Below are 18,919 nucleotides of genomic sequence, written 5' to 3' on the forward strand. Positions count from 1 at the left end.
TGAGTCACACCCTTTGATAGGTGGATGGATGGATGGATGGATGGATAATCGTTAGGGGGAAAAAAATGTTCAAGTCATGCAAAGTTTTTCTAGTAAGATTGGAGGACTTTATTTTTATAAATACATTTTTATAACATTTCATATTGTACAGGTTCCTACAGCGGTGACATAATGCCAATTTCTACCCGTAGTCTATTACAAGGCAGTAATTAAGTCATAACAATAATTATTTGGATTAAAAAATGTAGGGCACATATATAAAACATCTCCATGAAAAACAGGAAGTAGTAAAATGAGCAGGCCTTGAGTTACTGTCACGTGTCGGATCGCTGTAGTCTTGTGATATCTGGCAAAAAAAAAAAAAAAAGATGAAACTATGGAAGGAGTGTGCTGCTCTCTAGAGCTCGAAACGCTAAAAGCTGTAAGGAAGGAAAAGTTGTTTTCCATTGCCAACAATAACAGTAACACTCGGATTTATTTGTCTTTTTTTTTTTTTTTTTTTACAGTTAAGCGTTTGACACATGATCGTTATTTATTGTATTAAAATTGTTCATTTTCACACTCGGCACTGTAATTAAAAATTAATAGAACCCATTTCAGAAATGATTCACTGCATTTTACTTTTCCCATATGTCGCTTTCCCCACATTAAACATTTAATTTTTGATAAATAAGGAAAAATAATATTGGGATTTGCCTGTAAAATGTCACCGGGGAAAACATTTATTTTGCATTAAGGCTGTGACATAAAATGTGGTAATTTTAGTTTTTCTTTCCCAATAAATTTGCAAACTATTTAAAACCCATTTCATGGTGTCTTTGTGGGATCATGTGTGCAGGATATCAAGGGGGCCGGGGGAATAATTTAATCTGGTAGTAAAGAAGTAGCATTAAAAAAAAGGTAGGCGTGAAATAGTAAAGCAATGTGAATACTTTCCTGATGCATCAGACTGAATGCATAATATAAACACTGAGGTCAACACTTTAAATATTAAAATAGCAACTGCATCTCATTTAACAATTTGTTCCCTGCAAGTAAAATTAGTGTAAATGAAAAGGATTTCACAATCACACTTTCTGCATTAGCTCAATAAATTAGGTTCTAATGAGCTCCATCATCTTTGTAAATTGCTTTTACAAAGATAATGGCCTGTCTATTTTTTGGTCATACCGAAATCTGTTTCTCTAATATTCTAGTTTGCCTTTAGGATGCACAAAAAAAACTCTCAATGACGCACACCCAAAATTGAACGGGAGGTCCTCCTCCTAGTAGAGAATTTGCCAATTGATCCCTAATCGGAAACAGGTATCGTAAGACTTGCGTGACACTAAACTCCAAAACTTTTTTCCTGCCACAATCTAATGTGGTGGCTGCGTGGCATCATATTTATTGATAATTTTGAAAATGACCAGCCGATAGAGTTTCTGTTCAAAACTAATCTTTAAATGTTGAATTTTAAGATCAGTCACTTTGTGAAATACTTTTGACTCGTGATTTAAATTTTAGTGCAGTTAGTTTCAAGTGTGCATCGTATTAGTGATTAGTTGCCACTAAAGTTTGAGAATGGTGCTTTGGCGACCTGTTCGTCATTACTCTGTGTACATAATGAAGTGCCCAGCCGGCATCTGTGCTTCATCTAGGCCTTCTTCAATGGAGGAAGCGGCTGAGGTCTTCGCGGATCTCCGCCTCGTCCCAAGGCCCGTGAATGTTATCCTTGTGCCTCTGGAGCCGCACCAGCAGCCAGGGGCACATCAACATCACGCTCACCAGGGCCAGCGCCAGGATGGCCGCCCCGACGGGCCAGCGCGACGCCAGGCCGCCGACGCCCGCTGCGCACACCCCGGCGCACACGGCCGCAAAGTAGCGCGGGGCCCTGTCCTTCACCTGCCCCAGCAGGCAGGGCCACAAGGCGAAGACCATTAGGGCGCAGCTGAGCATAGTGAAGGTATGAAGGGTTCCCGGGAGGCGGGAGGCCAGACACACGGATGCGAACAGGGCCGCGTTGAGGGACAGGCAGCCCGGGGTTGAGGGGTAGGCATACGGGAAAGACACCAAGTGAGCCAACAGCATGATGGCCGACATGGCGTACACAGTGTCCGTGCTCACGGACTCTGTGAGCGTTTTTAGTACTGGCGAGAAGCCGAAGATGAAGGCCAGGAAAATGGCGGCGCTCTGTAAGTCGGCCAGACGGGTCCGAGGTTGGAGGACTGGTTGGGCTTGAGACGCGAGGGCTTGGTACAGTCCGTAGCCTAGCAGGGAGCTAGCCAGGCTGATAACCAGGAGAGTCTCTGGAGACAGAAGGCCCTAAAATGATAGCACAAGATATAAATATTTCATGCTGAACTTGCACTGGTAAATTAGTTTTATCTTTCTGATTTAGTTTTTTCTAAATGACACCCCCTACCCCATAGTGCACCATTCCAATTTTATCCTTTCGGTGGATGGAGAACGAGATAGTTCCTGGCCTCTCAGTCAGCTGTTGTAGACCCTGGCCATAATTTACCTCCTCCATGTAGAGCCAGAGGGTGATGAAAATGGCCACGCAGGAGAGCTGCTCCCCCACCAGGCCCGCCTCTTGTACCACGGCCCAGTAGCGGTACTGGCGGAGACCTTCGTTCCTGCGAAGCTCCTCCAAAAAGCGTCGGTCCACGTAGTTGTCAGGGTACGGCTGGCGCTCCCACAGCACCTTCCTCCAGGCCACGGCCGCACCTGGGCCGTCGTCTGCCCCCATCGCCCTGAACACACGTGCAGACTTAGCTTGGGAGGAGACTCCATTTTGGAGGAAATTCCCTGATAAAAGCGGAACCTGCCTCGCAGTCCAGAAATCAGGGTTTGAATCTCCATTGGTGGGACCAAGTCTCAAGTCTCTTTTCCCTCAATTGCTGAGGCGAGTCAGGAAAGTTCAGAGTCAAGTCCCAAATGAAGTTGCAAGTCCTCGACTTGCCGCTTTAATGTCTAGGAAGTGCAACTTGACTGTGGCTTGAAGTCAAGTCGCAAGTCCTGTTTTAAAGTCCAAGACTTGCAACTTGGCTCAGGACTACACTGCCATGAATTAGCACTTGGCTCTGGACTTTGGGGGGAAAGATGAGACGTGTGAGTTGGTCCCACCTCTGCAGTAATCTCTGTATTAAATTCTCTCCCCGGCCTTTTGAAGGTTTCCCCATGACTTACTCCCATATTCCCAAAACTTACATTTAAGGGACATTTAACTCTAAATTTTCTATTTTTTTCCCATTTGTCTTGAACTTTAACTGGTTACTTGTTAGGTTAACTCAGTGGTTTCTAAACTTTTTTTTTTTATTATTTTTTTACAGTGCCCCCTATTATTTTAACTCCCACCCCCAGTTTATCTATAAATACACAAAGGCTTGGCTTGCAATAATCACTGCAGTTGTCACTTTTGCAATTGAAAACTGACAGTTGCGGGTTTATGAAGCCACGAAGAATAAACAAATTACATTTTTTTCTTCTAAAATTTTATTTCATTATTTCGTTTAACATTTCACTGGCTGTAGCGCTATCTACTGAGTGTAACTTAATAATGGAAAGTGTTCATGTCCCCCGTCTTAGGGATAACTAATGACTCATTCGTCCGTATGTGCCCTGCAATTTACTGGCGATATAGAAATTGAATAACATGACAGAAAACTAAGGATGCACAAACATTGACGCAAGTGATCCTCTGCGAGCCGCATCCCGCCTGCGCGACTTAAATAGCCACCAGTAACTTCCGGGTTTGACTCCGGATTAAAAAAAAAAAACCACGTATTTATAACTACCGTGTTATTGTTGTATCCAATAAGACGTTGGTAGCCATACCAAAGATTTACGGTTAATTTAGCAGCTCTTACCCGATGAGAACCCCACTCTCGGATCGCGAGGGGATGTTTACATGACGTCCCGGAAGTAGATGAAAGTCAACCCGAGCGAGCAGCAGCGCCCCCAACTGTTGGAGTGCGGAAAGGCTAACCGGTCGGCACCTTCAAGAAGCCAACGTTCGGCCATCATTTCCTCTTAAAACTAATTTCTACCGGCAAATACCCCCAAGTCCAAGTCACATATAGAAATGGAGTGAAACGAATCAGAAGAGTAGAATGTTTTTTCCCCACCTTTTGTATGAAAGACAAAATACAAGGTGGCACGGTTAACAAATGGGTTAAAACATTGGCCTCGCAGTGCTGAGTACCAGGGTTCAAACCCCGGCCCCGCCTATGTGGAGTTTGCATGTTCTCCCCGTGCCTGCGTGGGCTTTCTCCCGGCACTCCAGTTTCCTCCCACATCCCTAAAAAACATGAATTCACTGGACTCTAAATTGCTTGTGGGTGTGATTGTGAGTGCGACTGCTGGCTGTCACCACGTACCCTGCGATTGGCTGGCAACCAGTTCAGGGCGGAATCCGCCTCCTGCTCGAGGATAGCTGGGATTGGCTCCAGCACTCCCGGGAGCCTTGTGAGGATAAGCGGCTCAGAAAATGGGTCAATGGAGAAAATACAAGCTGTATTTGTGTACTCATTGCCATTTAAAAAATTTTTCATTTCAATTTAAAAAAAAATAAATCATCACTAACCTTTTGGACAATCTCGGCACTTACAAGTACTGTAACATTTATTTACGCTTCTTTCGGGAGTCAAACCAGAGATTGTGTATTTTGACCCCAAAAAAAAAAAAAAAAAAAAAAAAGATTCCTCTCGCATTATACTTGCCGCAGGGGTTCAGGTGCATACAAATGAAGAGATACGCTGTTTGATTAAGAACAACCCAGAAATACAAGTCAAAATTTTTTTAATTTACACATTTACAAGTAAATGAATAAATATGTCACAGCTTTTCCTTGCGACCTCTGAACTTGAGACAAATTCTGCTCTGTAATCACTATACATAAATCTTTGTGATTGTAACAATAAAATATATCAAATTCTTGGCAGATTATATGCTTTACGAAAATCACTCGAACGCAACACCAGATGGATTTGTCCGCTGGAAATAAACACTGACATTTATGAAATAATACTTGTGAAAGGAAGACAACCGTGTTTGTGCGTGTTGGCATGTGGGATGGGTTGAGGAACTCCATCTCTGTGTACAACAGTTCTACGCAGCGTTAACAGTGACACGATTTTTAGGCTAAGAAACAATGATCAAGCATTGCGAGTCCAATCAGTAATAAAAATTGCTGGCAGAATTATGTCAACAAACAGAACTCCCTTCAACTTCAATATCCAGTGGACTCATGAGCCGAAAAAAAAAAACAAAAAACCCAGGGCTCATTTTTCTGAAATACCCCAAACAGTGTTGTTGTTGTTTTTGTTTTTCCCCGCTCCCTCGACACAGTTTGTTACGTACGAATTTTCCTCTTGTCCTCGAAGAGCGAGCGGACCAAGTAGACCTGCACGCCCGACACCAGCATCATGGCCACCAAGTTGACCACCGACCAAAAGTTGACCCGGTCAAAGTTGCTCTCCTGCAGGTTGCGGTCGCGGGCCTCGAAGGCGCGCAGCACCGTTTGGATCTGCACACTCTTGCCCAGCCGCGACTTCACGCTGTTGATGGTGTCCTAGTGGGAGAAAGCGTGAACGGGATCCAACAGGTTAATGTAACAACACCATAATTACATACAGTAAATGTCAAGGATTAAAACTTTTTAAGAAGGGGGACCGGAGGGTGTTTTCCAACTACAGGGGGATCACACTCCTCAGCCTCCTTGGTAAGGGGTGCTGGAGAGGAAGGTCCGTCGGGAAGTCAAATCTCAGATCCAGGAGGACCAATGTGGTTTTCGTCCTGGCCGTGGAACAGTGGACCAGCTCTACAACTTTGGCAGGGTCCTTGAGGGTGCATGGGAGTTTGCCCAACCAGTCTACATGTGTTGTGTGGACTTGGAGAAGGCGTTCGACCGTGTCCCTCGGGGAGTCCTGTAGGAGGGGGTTCTTCAGGAGTATGGGGTACCGAGCCCCGGTACAGGCTGTTCGGTCCCTGTACGACCGCAGTCAAGAGTTTGGTCTGCATTGCCGCCAATAAGTCGGACTCGTTTCCGGTGAGAGTTGGACTCTGCTCAAGCTGCCCGTTGTCACAGGTTTTGTTCACAACTTTTATGGACAGAATTTCAAGGCGCAGCCGAGGTGTAGAGGGTGTCTGGTTTGATGGCCTCAGCATTGCATCTCTGCTCTTTGCAGATGATGTGGTTGTGTTGGTTTCATCAAGCCATGCTCTCCAAAGCTCGCTGAAGCGGTTCGCAGCAGTGTGAAGCGGCTGGGACGAGAATCAGCACCTCCAAATCAGAGACCATGGTCCTCAGTCAGAAAAGGGTGGCTTGCCCTCTCCGGGTCGGGGATGAGATCCAACCCCAAGTGGAGGAGTTGAAGTATCTTGGTGTCTTGTTCACGAGTGAGGGAAGAATGGAGTGGGAAATCGACAGACGAATTGGTGCAGCATCTGCAGTGATGCGGAGTTTGTATTGGTCCGTTGTGGTAAAGAGGGAGCCAAGTCGCAATGCGAAGCTCTCAATTCATCAGTCGATCTACATTCGTACCCTCACCTATGGGCACGAGCTGTGGGTCGTGACCGAAAGAACAAGATCCTGGATACAAGCGGCCGAAACGAGTTTCCTTCACAGGGTGTCCGGGCTCTCCCTCAGAGATAGGGTGAGAAGCTCGGTCATCCGGGAAGGGCTCAGTGTCAAGCCGCTAGTCCTCCGCATTGAGAGGAGCCAGATGAGGTGGCTGGGAAATTTGATTCGGACGCCTCCCCGAGGACAACCCAGGACACGATGGAGAGACTGTCTCTTGGCTGGCTTGGGAATGCCTCGGGATCCCTCCAGTGGCCGGGGAAAGGGAAGTCTGGCTATCTCTGCTGAAGCTACTTCCCCCACGACCCAACCCGGAGAAGCGGTAGAGAATTGATGGATGGATGGATGAGTGGATTAAAACTGTGTGCATCGTTGATTAAATCATTGCGACTCATTTTGGTGTGCAACGAGGCCACCAAGGGGCAGTGCAATACCGTCGTTGCAGACAAACAAAGGCATTTCAAAACTAGTGATTGAGTAAGAGGCAGAAATTTTAGTGAGCTCCGAGGCTGAAAAAACAAAATGTCTGAATTTACTTCATAAAATCTAATTTTAAAGTAGTCCCCCCCCCAGTCATTGAAAAAATGCAAGTTATTCAAAACAAGCTTTCATTTGTGTACGTCTAATACCTCTACATTAAACAATGTTGAGGTAAAGTTTATTTCTTTATTTTTTTTTTGTTAGTCAGCTGGAAGATACATTTCCCGTCCTTCAGCTTAGTGGCGCCTGCGTGGCCTTTGACACAATTCACCAGGGCGGAGCCCTGGGCTAAAACAATTGGCCAGGCCCCGAAGACCTAATAGGTGAGAGTTCAGAACACTGGCCTTAAAAGCGTCACAATCAAAGTCATTACGTCGTCTGGGTCGCTTTGCACCCATGGTGGTAAATACACCACCGGACAACATCCACATAGAACCCCTTTCGCGTATTTATACACCTAAATCCTAATGTACAGTGAAGAAAATAAGTATTTGAACACCGTCCTACACCCCAACTACAAGAAACATTTGACCTCTGTAACTGCAAACAAAGGCTACTGTACCAAATATTAACACTGATTTTCTCAGATGTTCAAATACTTATTTGCAACTGTAATACACAAATAGTTAAAAAAAAAAAAAAATCATACATTGTGATTTCTGTATTTTTCTTTTTAGATTATCTTTCTTACAGTGGACATGCACCTACGATGAAAATTTCAGACCCTTCCATGATTTCCAAGTGCGAGAACTTGCAATACAGCAGGGTGTTCAAATACTTGTTTTCTTCACTGTAAATGGCAAAGGGAGCGTGAACGATGCTAACTGGCGTTTTGACGGCTCACCATGATGTCTTCCAGTTTCATGTCCAGCATGTCGGTGCCGTGGACGTACTCCTTCCAGTCGTCGGGCTCCTCGTCGGCGTCCATGTTGTCCAGGATGAGCTCGAAGAAGACGAGCTTCTCCGAAACGCTGCTGAAGGTGTTGTCGAAGCAGAACATGTAGTCCCCGTCTACCGTCTCCACGCTGGACAGGAAAAAGTCAGAATATTTGTCTCATTTCAAGGGGGACGTATTATTTGTATATCGGTGGGCAGCACGGTGGATTAGCTGGTAAAGCATTGGCCTCACAGTTCTGAGGTCCCGGGTTCAATCCCGGACCCGCCTGCGTGGAGTTGGCATGTTCTCCCGTGCCTGCGTGGGTTTTCTCCAGGCACTCCGGATTCCTCCCACATCCCAAAAACATGCAACATTAATCAGACACTCGAAATTGCCCCAAGGTGTGATTGTGAGTGCAGCAGTCTGTCGCTATGTGCCCTGCGATTGGCTAGCAACCAGTTCAGGGTGTACCCCGCCTCCTGCCCGTTGACAGCTGGGATAGGCTCCAGCACTTCCCGTGACCCTCGTGAGGATAAGTAGCTAAGAAAATGGATGGATAGATATAGGTGTGTCTCCATGTGAAATCAAAGAACCAAAGTAAATCTTTGTTTTCTGCTTTTTTCAGAAACTATCCATTTTTTTTTGCAGATGTGATGTAACAGTGGGACTCATTTGCATAATAACTGGCCCGCACTGCGTTTCACAATATCTGAGATGGAAAAAAAAAATGTAGAACTTACGTGTGCATTCCGTCTGACTTGCGATAGTCACTGTACAGTATCTGCCCAGAGGGAGAGGAGATTAAGAAATCCACATCCAGGCCTGCCCCGTCTAATACCTAAGATTGACAAAAGGTATTAAAAAAGATATACACTTTTAATATATATTTTTAATACTACAGTGGACTTCCGCATTTGGAGATTTTTTTTTCCATTATTTATATTTTTGGGGTGGTGAATCAATCCTGTTTTTTCAGAATTTGAAAGGGGGCGTAGTCAAAAAAAAAAAGTTATGATTTTTTTCTCCCCAATGCAGTTATAATTGGCATCAGCTATTTGTGGATTTTTGCTAACCAGTGTATGAGGTATCCCAATTAGCTGAGGTACACTCTATTACATTTTTTCCTGACATATTTCCCTTCCTAAACTCTCTTTACATACTTTTTTCTTTCCTTACTTATCTGCTTTTTTTTTTTTTTTTTTTTTACTCCAGACTCACTTTTCCACTGACATCTTTTCCTTCCTGACCTTCTTCCGTCCTTTTCCCCGCACTCCCTTGCCTCAGACCCGCTTTCTTATTTTATGTCCTCCCTTTGCTTAAAATAATTTTTCTGACCTCTCTCCTTCCTTGCCACGAAAGCTGCAAAAAAATACAGGAGAAATTGCAGAACCAAGGTGCCAAAAGCTGATTACTCACCCATGTGCGAGCACACCAAAACCACTCAGCGGGAATTATGGTAATCCACAAACGAGCATGTTGACAGTTCATCAAGGCATTTCAGACAATTTGTAATCACTGTAGCTCAGTTACATACCATAAAGTTAAAGGATTGATGATGATGACTGACTGCAAATAAATATTGAGCATCGTTCACACAGGAAGTAGAAAACATAAAATCAACAAAGAATTGAAGAATGACTGCAACTAAATACTGAGCAATGTTCATACAGGAAGTAGAAAATGACTGATCCAATAAATCTAATTTTATGATCGATCCAGTAAATTTTCTTCCCTTTTTCCTTCCTACTTACACTAACCCCTGACCCACTTTTTGCATCCTTGTCCTTGCTTGAACCTACTTCTACCGTCCTTCCACCTCAGACCTGCATTTAATCTTCCTTCCTGACCTATGACCTTTCTTTCGACCTTACTGCCTCCCCTCATACCACTTCCTAGTTTTGCATCCTTCCTTGCTTTAAATTCATTTTCATCCCCATTATTGAAGGTAACTGTAAAAACTCCAATATTTAGGGCTAAAAAAAAACTGCAACAACACAATTTTGACGTGACATGGTACACCCACGCCACATTGTAAGACTGGAATAAAATTGAATTTCTGCTCCACTGCATTTCACTTGCAATCCAAACGAGTATTTGAGTACGGCCGACCTGATATTCTATTTCCAACGAGGCGTCCTTCTTCATAGTCTGGTAGAAACACTCCTTGCGACCGGCGGGTAGAGTGAACGTGAAGTCGCTGTCCAAAGACTGCGAGAAGGTGGCCAGCGCCGAGAACCTCTCGGAAACGACGACGAGTAACACTGACACGACGCACGCAATCGGCCGCACCGTGGCCATAATCGCCAGAGAAGCGACAAGTAAAACCAAGTGATGGTGTTTGCCCGGAAAAAAAATATAAAAAAAGTTCAGCTCGAGTTGAGCTCCGAGCACTCTAAAAATGCTCAGGACCTCGCCTGATTAAAATGTTGTAACCTACCACGAGGCCGCCGCACCTCGGAAAGACATAAATTGCTTGTGTGTTTGATTCGGGGTGTTTTGATAAGAACATTTTTTTAACGTCGTAATTTACCAAATTTTAAGTAAAGGCAAAATTTTGAACAGCTGGTTCGAACGCCATGCTGGGAAGTGTTGTTTTTGAATGCATGTTGGTGAGAATGACAGGAGAAAATCCTTGCTCACACGATTATGAAAATAATAATAATACGGGCATTTCTGAAAAGAAGTAAAACACGGTGGGAAATGTAACAATTTTACTTTAATCAAAGCAAAGACCAATCTTCATTAAAAATATTATTGTAATGTGTCTCCCATTTTTAAAAATATTACAACACCCATTTCAAACTGCATTTTCAAACATGCCTTTAAATGTACTTTGGTAAAAACAACATCGAAGGGAAATTCCTGGATTTCCAATAATTAAAAAATGGTATTTCTGATATTTTTAAAAAATTCCAATATTATACTATTACACTAATAATATAATATTAGATGGAAACTGATGACATGCTCTGGCGACCCCTAACGGGACAAGCCGAAAGGAAAAGAAGAAAGAAGAATTTCCAATCTGAATAAATTATTTCACTGGGTAAATGTTACACAACGTAAAAAGAATCAGTTAAATTTGGAAGTACTTTTTTTTATATTTGTTTCGTTGATTTTTACATTTACTGTACTGGGCATCTCGTTCGATGTGCATTCAGGGAAATGTTGTTTTGTTATCATGTGGGTAAAAATGACCTTAAATTCATTCAGTTTAGAATTTGCCGATCTTGCCGTCATATGGGTAAAAACTACAACTGTGAAAAAAAACTTCTGGAAAACACGTTTTTCAACGTCAGTAGGTGAAAATGCCAGCACAAGGAAATGCACTCAGCGTTTCATTGTAAGTAAGTAAGTTTCTTTTGGCTTATCCCTTTCGGGGTCACCACAGCGTGTGTACTCAGATGAACCCACATATACGTTTGGCCCAATTTGTACGCTGGATGCCCTTCCTGACGCAACCCTTCTCAGGGAATGGAGGCCCCAGTGGGGTACGAACCCACAACCCCTGGTTTACCAAACCAGTGCTCGAACCACTGAGCTACAGGGACTCCACACTCAGCTTTTCATTGGGGGGGGAAAAAAAAATTCCAATTTCAGATATAATGGTTAAATTTAACATGATGTGAGAATACATTCAAAAAAATTCCAATTCAACGTTTAAAAATGATTGAGCATACTCTAAAAACTGTAATATAAGTATTTGCTATACTTTCACCCCCTTAAGTTTCCGTATTGAATTAAGTAAAGGCAATATCTAGAACCCCTATTTCGAACTGCATTCTGGGGAATGTGGTTTTGAAATCCACTTGGACCAAAACGACATCGTAGGACAATTCTTTGATAAAGGTTTATGAAAGAAACAAACGCGTAATTTTTTATACATATACATCATTACACAGTTAGAAAGAATACCTAGTGTAAAAATACAGCAAGTTGATACAAATTCTACTGGCATAAAAAATAATTACAGGGTTATGGAAAAAGTCACTTTGGAAAATAAATGAAAAGTAATACTGTACAATGTGGGGATTTTTTTCAACATGAATTTTGCGCTTAATGGGAAAATTATCAGGGAAAAGTACAATCTTCACACAGAGTTGGGCAATTGTCAGAAATGACGAGTCGGGCTATCGTAACTAAAGTTCACACAGACACTGTTTAAACAAATACGGCAAGAAAAAAAAACGCTCCTCAATTGCAACGTTTGGACCTTTGTTACAACATCTAAATAATCAATTGTTTATCACGGTAAAAGATGACGCGTCTTGCTCTAGTGCCCGACTCAATCCAGTGGGCGGTGCTGTTTCCACACAGTTGTTGCGCGGTCTCCGCCGATTGGCTGGCGACCCCGTAGCTCTGCCGCGATTGGTCACTTTTCCCCCAATAAAGGAGGGGTTGAATTTGCCGACATAGCCGTCAACAGCTCCGTTTCTCCAACGCACAATGAGATTTAGCACACATTGAAGATAAACATCCGACAGCTCTTTGGCCATTTCGAAACTTTAAACAAGACTAAAGATTCATTTGCCTCTTTGTTTCCCTTTCATTTGTGTGTGAGATTCGAAAGAAGCTCCAAAGAGCGAGGATGTTGCTCCCTGTGGGAAGATAATGAAGAGGCTGCGTGTTCTGGTTCTGGTGTCCCTCATTGTAGCTCTCCTTTGCTGGTAAGAAACATTTCCGCATCCATTCTTATGTCACGGTAGGGAGGGGATATTATTTTAAATAATTTTCCCAAGTTCATTTGGGGGAGAGACAAATATCACGTCTTTGGGATTGTGTGTCTCTGTACGTTATCCGCCTGTCAGTAAAGTACACGGCTAACGTTGTTTGCGAATGAAAAGGGTGACGCAAATTATATATATAAAAAAAAAAAAAACCTCTATTTTAAACTAAACTAGCGTATCACCTGTACGGTGGCCGGTAATGGTCAATTTTCAGAAAGCCGGTTGGACATGAGTGAAGGATAGGTGTCTGCCTTTCTTTAAACGCTCTATAGTAGTTATGTTAATTTAATGTATGTTCATTTGTCAGTTTGGTAAGTATGGAAGCTTTAGATTTTTAATTGCCTAGCGAGCTCATGTGCTATTTAGGTGGCTAGCAATGGCCAATTTTTTGAAAGCAGGTTGGATAATGACTATATAACATTGGTGAGGTGTGAAGTATAGGTGTCTTGCCCTTTTGTTTACACGCTCTAAAGTACTTATATTGATTGCGTATATGTTGAGTTTGACATTTTGGTCTTCAACAGCCAAGCTAGCTTATGTGGTATGTACCGTGGTCAGTAATGGACAATTCAAAGCAAGATATTTTCCACATTAAAATTGAATTTTGTGTGGCGTTTGGGTTGGTTGACTTGCTCTACGGCTGTCGTTTGATGGTAGCCAAGACAGCTCATGTTATCTGTACTTTTGCTGCAGCTTCTTCTTCTTTTCCTTTCAGCTTGTCCCGTCAGGGATCATCACAGCATGTCATCTTTTTCCATCTAAGCCCATCTCTTGCATCTTCCTCTCTAACACACACTGTCCTCATGTCCTCCCTCACAACATCCACTATCTGTACTTTTCCTAGTATGCCCAATTTTTGGTGCAAAATATCTATATTATAGATGAGGTGAGGTGGTTGTTTTGCTACTTCTTATTAGGTCACAGGTGTCAAACTCAATGCCCGGGGGCCAAATCTGGCCTGAACGCATGATTTTATGTGGTCCGCGAAGGCAAATTATGAGTATCAACTTCCATGATTTAAAAAAAAAAAAAATCTGTACTAAAGTTTCAAACTGTCACATTTTTAATGATAACAGTGAGATATTGCAATCAATATTCTGTGCCCAACCAACAACAATCTGTCTGTTTCTTTCGGCTTGTCCCTTTCGGGGTCGCCACAGCGCATCATCTCAGATGAACGCATATATATGTTTGGCACAATTTTTACGCCGGATGCCCTTCCTGACGCAACCCTTCTCAGGGAGTGGAGGCCCCAGTGGGATACGAACCCACAACCCCTGGTTTACCAAACCAGCGCTCTAACCAATGAGCTACGGGGCCTCCCCAAACAACAACAATATACCCATGATTTGTGATTTCAAAATTAGCTCTTAAATTTCATCTGTAAATATGATTAAGTGAAAGATTTTCATGGTTTCACATTCATAACGGCCATCTGAGGGAAACTGGAACTACAATGTGGCCCGCAACAAAAATAAGTTCGACACCCCTGTATTGGCTCTCATTTGATAGCAACCAAGCTATTTCATTTCTTATATACAGCGGACGGTTATGGCCGATTTTTAAGAAAAACCTATGGGGTGCCATTTAATGCTAGGTTCCGTGTCCTTTTCATTCATGTCAATGCTGCTTGTTATTTGGTTATGTTTCCTTATATTATTTTTGATACTTCACATTCCATGAATATTATTAGGTGACTTGAAGTCTATAAATTGTCTGTAGGTGAATGTCAGTACCTGAATATCTAAATGATTAGCTCTCTACCAGAAGCAGAATCATCTTTATTCACAATTGTCAGAAGTGTGCAATGCAGATGGCCATTGTGAGAATACATACTTTTAATACCTAAGAATGCAATGGCTTGGTTAGTGACGAAGGCTTGGTAGTAATCTGTTAATGCTGATATTGTGAAAGACTTCTCAAAATATGTTGAGCAGTTTTGAATGGCTGATTTATCGTGCAATTATCAGGTACAGTGACAATTGTGCAATTGATGCAGGGTCCTTGAGCAATTTAGTGTTTTGGAATGATTTATTGTAACAGTTGTGCAAATGGTTTAGCGATCTCAGGAAAGGTGGGATAGGCTACATCTCACCTCCAAGCTGAATGAAGTGGAAAAAGAGATGTAGAATTTGTGTGCATGGATGTTTTATACATTGGTTTCATTTTCTGTTTTTTTTTTTTTTTTTTTTTTTTTTTGTGTCTGCTATCAATTCCTGGCAATCCCTGAATATTTTGCCCAACAGATCCAACCCGTTATTCCATTTCTTGGAATCTGTTTGTTCATACTTTTTTTTTTTTTTTTAATTTGTAACTGAGCTTTCAAATAATTTCTTCCTCATTGCATCAGAAGATAATGGGTCAACTTTTGTATAGTGTTACCACATAGCACTTTCTCCCCTCCTGCCCTCCTGCTCCAATTTAGAACTCTACATTTGAACTTTTCATATACACTTTTTTAAAATTATGTTCAAGGAAGGAAAGTGGGAATGTAAGGAAGAAAACCCGCAAAATGTACCCCCCCCCCCCCCAAATCCACAAATAGGTGAACCCTTTCGCGACGAACTGGAAACATGCGCGGGTCAACTGTACTTTTGAACATTCTTCTTTTTATTTATTTTTCAAAAATGATTTCCTTTGAGTCAGGCTTCTGTCTATTTGGAATGAAGCCACAAAAGACCGACAAGGAGGCGCATGCACGATGAAAGGCAGCTGAGGAGAACTTATCCGCTGGGGAAACATGCTAACAAAATATGTTGGCAAATTGTCAACATTCAGCAATACAATTTGGGTGCGTCGGAATGATCAAGGTGCTCTCACGGCAAGTTAAATTAAAACAAAAGATGACTTCTATGCGGTTGCTGGATTCCCTTAAATGATCCGAGTGATTGGTTTGGTTTTACGTACCTTATGAAAATATTAGTTCGCCTTCCACTAAGTGCAAAACCAAAACATTTGCCTGTGTAAAAGACTGAACCCTTCTGCGAATAACAATAATCCACAATTGACAACGATCCATCCGTCCATCCATTTTCTTTGCTGCTTATCCTCACAAGGGTCGTGGGGAGTGCTGGAGCCTATCCCAGCTGTCAACCAGGCAGGAGGTGGGGTACACCCTGAACTGGTTGCCAGCCAATCATAGGGCACATGGAGACAGACAACAGCCGCACACACAATCACACCTAGGGGCAATTTAGAATGTCCTATTAATGTTGCATGTTTTTGGGAATTGGGAGGAAACCGGAGTGCCTGGAGAAAACTCACGCAGGCACGGGGAGAACATACAAACCCCACACAGGCGGGGTCCGGGATCGAATCCTGGTCCTCATAACTGTGAAGCCAACACTCTACCAGCTGCTCCACAATTGACACCCTCTCCAGAAATTTATATCATTACAAGACGTGCCTCAAGGTGGTGGCCAATCACTCCTGTCTAAATGAAGCTCCTCAACTCACTTCAGCATAGTTCCTAGACACCAAGATTTTGGAAAATGAATACACCACTAATGCACGTGAACATGAACTTGTGACTCTTCCACTAGCAACCCAGGCTAAACTTAGCTCCTCCCTGATATACAAATCAGGTCTCTCACTAGAGAAGAATCACTTCCTTGACACCAATTTACTATTCTATTTTCCTTAGTAGAAAGTTTCAGAAGTAGCCCACAAAAACATGACCTGTGGTGTTTTTCATTAAATAGTTCCATGAAAAAAATATGAATAGGTGAATTTATGAATAACAAATATATACGAGGGAGTAATGTATATCGATTTTCTTTTTTTTTTAAACTATTTTTTTTTTTTTTTTTTTTTTTTTTTTTATCTGACATTCTCTTGACTCCTTACAACCAATTTGTATGTGGAGACTTAATGCTTTCAGGTGAAGTCCAAATGAATGCCGCGCTAAAGTTAGGTTGAAATCATTTACAAGCCATCAGTTCCTTTCCTTGCATGTGTTTCATTTTCATGCACACGCCAGCTAATGAGCACACAGTGTCACTTAAAGACCATTACTGATGCAAAATCTCCGTGTTATCGGCCCCTCACTCGTCCTGCCAACTCTCACATATCCCCGAGGTTGCAGCATGACTTCAGCATCGTTCCGCATTACTAATATGTTGTGTCCTTGCAAAAATGTACGCTGGCCCAGCACTTCTGGTTTGTTAGAATTGTTTAGTATGCCTTCTCACGCCTTGTGGTTGCGCCATCACTGGAGAATGTGACGATGCTAACCAGATGGAAAGAAATGCAGCTGGTTAGTGTTATCATGGTGATTTACCCAAAATAGATGTTTCATCACGGCGAAAGAATATTTGAGTTTCGAATCGTGATCACGGAACTACAAAAGATCGTAAAGGTACCACTGTACTTGTCATCTGCGATTTAGACTTACCTGCTACCAAGAGTGCCCAACACATCGCATTCTGTTTCTTCCATCCCTGTCTCACGATTAGTTTGGTTGCAGTCATTTTATGCAACACTATTACTCATAGATATTGCTGCAAGTAATTGACTAGTGGGAGACTACATACTGTGTATATATAATATGATCCTGTTTAATTGTAGATGCCTTGCAAACCATGGCAGCATGACAAGTCAAGACATGTTAGCCTTTCTGCGTGTTCAGGGGGCAAGTTGTCTTCCAGTCCAGGCTGAAGAATTTTTATATTGGTGTCAAGCCCCCTGCACAGCGATTTAGAAAACAACACTGTCCGCCAATGGAAAAACTGAAACCCTTATGGTGCAACTAAGAAGCCCTCAGCAACACCTTTTAATTATACACTGAAAGTAAGTGGTGGTGAAAGAAAAGAAATGTCACTGAGCCCTATCTGTACCTGTTGCGGGGGAGAAGCAGTAACAAAACCTGACTTGAATAAGATCGTCGTTGGCAAGTGGGGGGGGGGGGACAAAACATGCCAGCTCACAAGAAACAATTTAGTTTACCTGTTGATTCATGCTTTATATGCATAAATCCCCTTCTCATTTTGCGCATATGTAAAAGTCACATTGTGATGGTCATAAACGTGTGGACACATACAGGTACAGCACAGGGAGTCCTCGGTCTACATCCGTTCCTACAGTAGTGACTTAACTAGAATTTCGATTTAGGTTGGATTCCACCATTAAAAGTCAGAATTTACATCAAAATACTTTGTATAAAAAAAAAAAAAATCCATTGAAATAAACAAGATGATGTACTTAGCATTACTGCTGAGAGGTGGATGGAAAAGTAGAAGGGGAGGCTGTTCTTAGCTATTGCAAAGGAACCTGGCCCTCAATCCCCTCAATCTCAACAAGTATCAAAGAACCTTGTTTTGTGGTCATTGTATCCGACATGAGAACAGAACCCTTCACATGCTCTAAAATACAGGCTTTGTCTTTAATAATTGTCACCACGACTCAAGCTTTGGTGGTGTTGCTATCTCTCCTTTCGCCAATCTTTTAATGATCTTGAGCTTCGTTTCCATGGTAATGGATTTTTTTTTTTTTTTTTTTTTGGGCTACAGAAGCGTTTCTTAAAAAAAAAAAAAATACAGCTTTCTTATCTGGGGCAATAAGGTCTAAAAAGGAGGGCAAAAAATGCGAAGATACTCCTGGCGGACAAGCATTAGCGAGACAAAATGGCGGATGGCGATGGTTGCTGTAAAGTTGAAACGTCTTAGGTCGAGACAGTCTTAACCCGAGAACTCCCTGTACTTGTTTCAGTCCACGTGGTGTTTATAAATATATATAGCAGGGTTTGTGAAGCACATTTAGCAAAACATAAAACTGGTCATGTCCTAAACCAATAAACTGCATGTAACTGAAAATCTTTTCTTTTCAGCTTGTTCCATTTGGTCAGCGTGTCATCTTTTTCCAACTAAGCCTATCTCGTGCATCTTCCTCTCTTAACACCCACTGTCCTCATGTCCACCCTCACATCCATCAACCTTTTCTTTGGTCTTCTTCTCGCTCTTTTGCCTGGCAGTTCCATCCTCAGCGCCCTTCCACCAATATACTTACTCTCTCGCCTCTGAACATGTCCAAATCTTCTAAGTCTGCTCTGTCTAACCTTTTCTCCGAAATTATAAATAAAAATATAACTGAAAATGTAATCAATAAAGTTTGATTCAAAATCATTTCTAATAACGTACTATATACGTAACTCTACCCTTATGTAAAGCATACATAACTCCAATTGCCTCTCAGAATTTAGCAGCCTTCGTACAAAACAGTACAATCTTTCCATATTTTCTTCAGACTTGAAACTGTTTTATAACTATTTTTACTTTC

General features: G+C 42.2%; 4 protein-coding genes across 14 annotated transcripts in view; 2 read left to right on the top strand and 2 right to left on the bottom strand.

Moving 5' to 3' along the window:
* dnm3a (dynamin 3a) overlaps window positions 1–1,770 on the top strand; it is a 32,061-nt gene extending 30,291 nt beyond the window's left edge. For 3 of the 5 annotated variants that reach the window (XM_061826315.1, XM_061826317.1, XM_061826319.1), the window contains one exon: window positions 1,641–1,770. The gene's annotated coding sequence lies outside the window, so the exon portion shown is untranslated. The remainder of the gene's footprint in view (window positions 1–1,640) is intronic. The other 2 variants (XM_061826314.1, XM_061826318.1) reach the window with 1 other exon arrangement.
* pigc (phosphatidylinositol glycan anchor biosynthesis, class C) lies at window positions 6–4,593 on the bottom strand. Of its 4 annotated transcripts, none has more exons than XM_061826322.1 (3): window positions 3,852–4,593; window positions 2,405–2,735; window positions 6–2,304 (listed from the first exon to the last, which is right to left on the bottom strand). In XM_061826322.1, the coding sequence occupies exons 2-3, from the start codon at window positions 2,729–2,731 to the stop codon at window positions 1,648–1,650; spliced, it is 984 nt and encodes a 327-aa protein (XP_061682306.1). In that variant the 5' UTR covers window positions 2,732–2,735; window positions 3,852–4,593; the 3' UTR covers window positions 6–1,647. The 4 variants fall into 4 exon arrangements, with proteins under 4 accessions (XP_061682306.1, XP_061682308.1, XP_061682305.1 ...); XM_061826324.1 differs by having other exon boundaries at window positions 2,504–2,735; window positions 3,780–3,867; XM_061826321.1 differs by having other exon boundaries at window positions 3,780–3,867.
* A 239-nt stretch (window positions 4,594–4,832) lies between these two features.
* Window positions 4,833–10,399, bottom strand: tmed5 (transmembrane p24 trafficking protein 5). Of its 2 annotated transcripts, none has more exons than XM_061826326.1 (4): window positions 9,336–9,957; window positions 8,660–8,757; window positions 7,887–8,067; window positions 4,833–5,554 (listed from the first exon to the last, which is right to left on the bottom strand). In XM_061826326.1, the coding sequence occupies exons 1-4, from the start codon at window positions 9,405–9,407 to the stop codon at window positions 5,336–5,338; spliced, it is 570 nt and encodes a 189-aa protein (XP_061682310.1). In that variant the 5' UTR covers window positions 9,408–9,957; the 3' UTR covers window positions 4,833–5,335. The 2 variants fall into 2 exon arrangements, with proteins under 2 accessions (XP_061682310.1, XP_061682309.1); XM_061826325.1 differs by lacking the exon at window positions 9,336–9,957 and adding an exon at window positions 10,029–10,399 and having other exon boundaries at window positions 4,835–5,554.
* Window positions 10,400–12,307: 1,908 nt separating this feature from the next.
* Window positions 12,308–18,919, top strand: part of suco (SUN domain containing ossification factor) — a 45,983-nt gene continuing 39,371 nt past the window's right edge. For all 3 annotated transcript variants that reach the window (XM_061825548.1, XM_061825549.1, XM_061825550.1), the window contains exon 1: window positions 12,308–12,586. In XM_061825548.1, the coding sequence (XP_061681532.1) occupies window positions 12,531–12,586 (56 nt within the window). In that variant the 5' untranslated portion in view covers window positions 12,308–12,530. The remainder of the gene's footprint in view (window positions 12,587–18,919) is intronic.

Source organism: Syngnathoides biaculeatus, chromosome 7 (genome assembly GCF_019802595.1).
Source record: "Syngnathoides biaculeatus isolate LvHL_M chromosome 7, ASM1980259v1, whole genome shotgun sequence".
Lineage (NCBI taxonomy): Eukaryota > Metazoa > Chordata > Actinopteri > Syngnathiformes > Syngnathidae > Syngnathoides > Syngnathoides biaculeatus.

Excerpts from the sequence above, each read along its gene's own strand:
- pigc (XM_061826321.1), bottom strand. The coding sequence starts at position 3,817 with ATGGCTACCAACGTCTTATTGGATACAACAATAACACG. Across the intron at positions 2,736-3,779 it reads TTGGATACAACAATAACACG|GGCGATGGGGGCAGACGACG; the intron begins GTAGTTATAAAT and ends ACGTGTGTTCAG. Across the intron at positions 2,305-2,404 it reads TTGGAATGGTGCACTATGGG|GGCCTTCTGTCTCCAGAGAC; the intron begins GTAGGGGGTGTC and ends CTATCATTTTAG.
- tmed5 (XM_061826325.1), bottom strand. The coding sequence starts at position 10,217 with ATGGCCACGGTGCGGCCGATTGCGTGCGTCGTGTCAGTGTTACTCGTC. Across the intron at positions 8,758-10,028 it reads CGTTGGAAATAGAATATCAG|GTATTAGACGGGGCAGGCCT; the intron begins GTCGGCCGTACT and ends TGTCAATCTTAG. Across the intron at positions 8,068-8,659 it reads AAGTCAGACGGAATGCACAC|CGTGGAGACGGTAGACGGGG; the intron begins GTAAGTTCTACA and ends TTTCCTGTCCAG.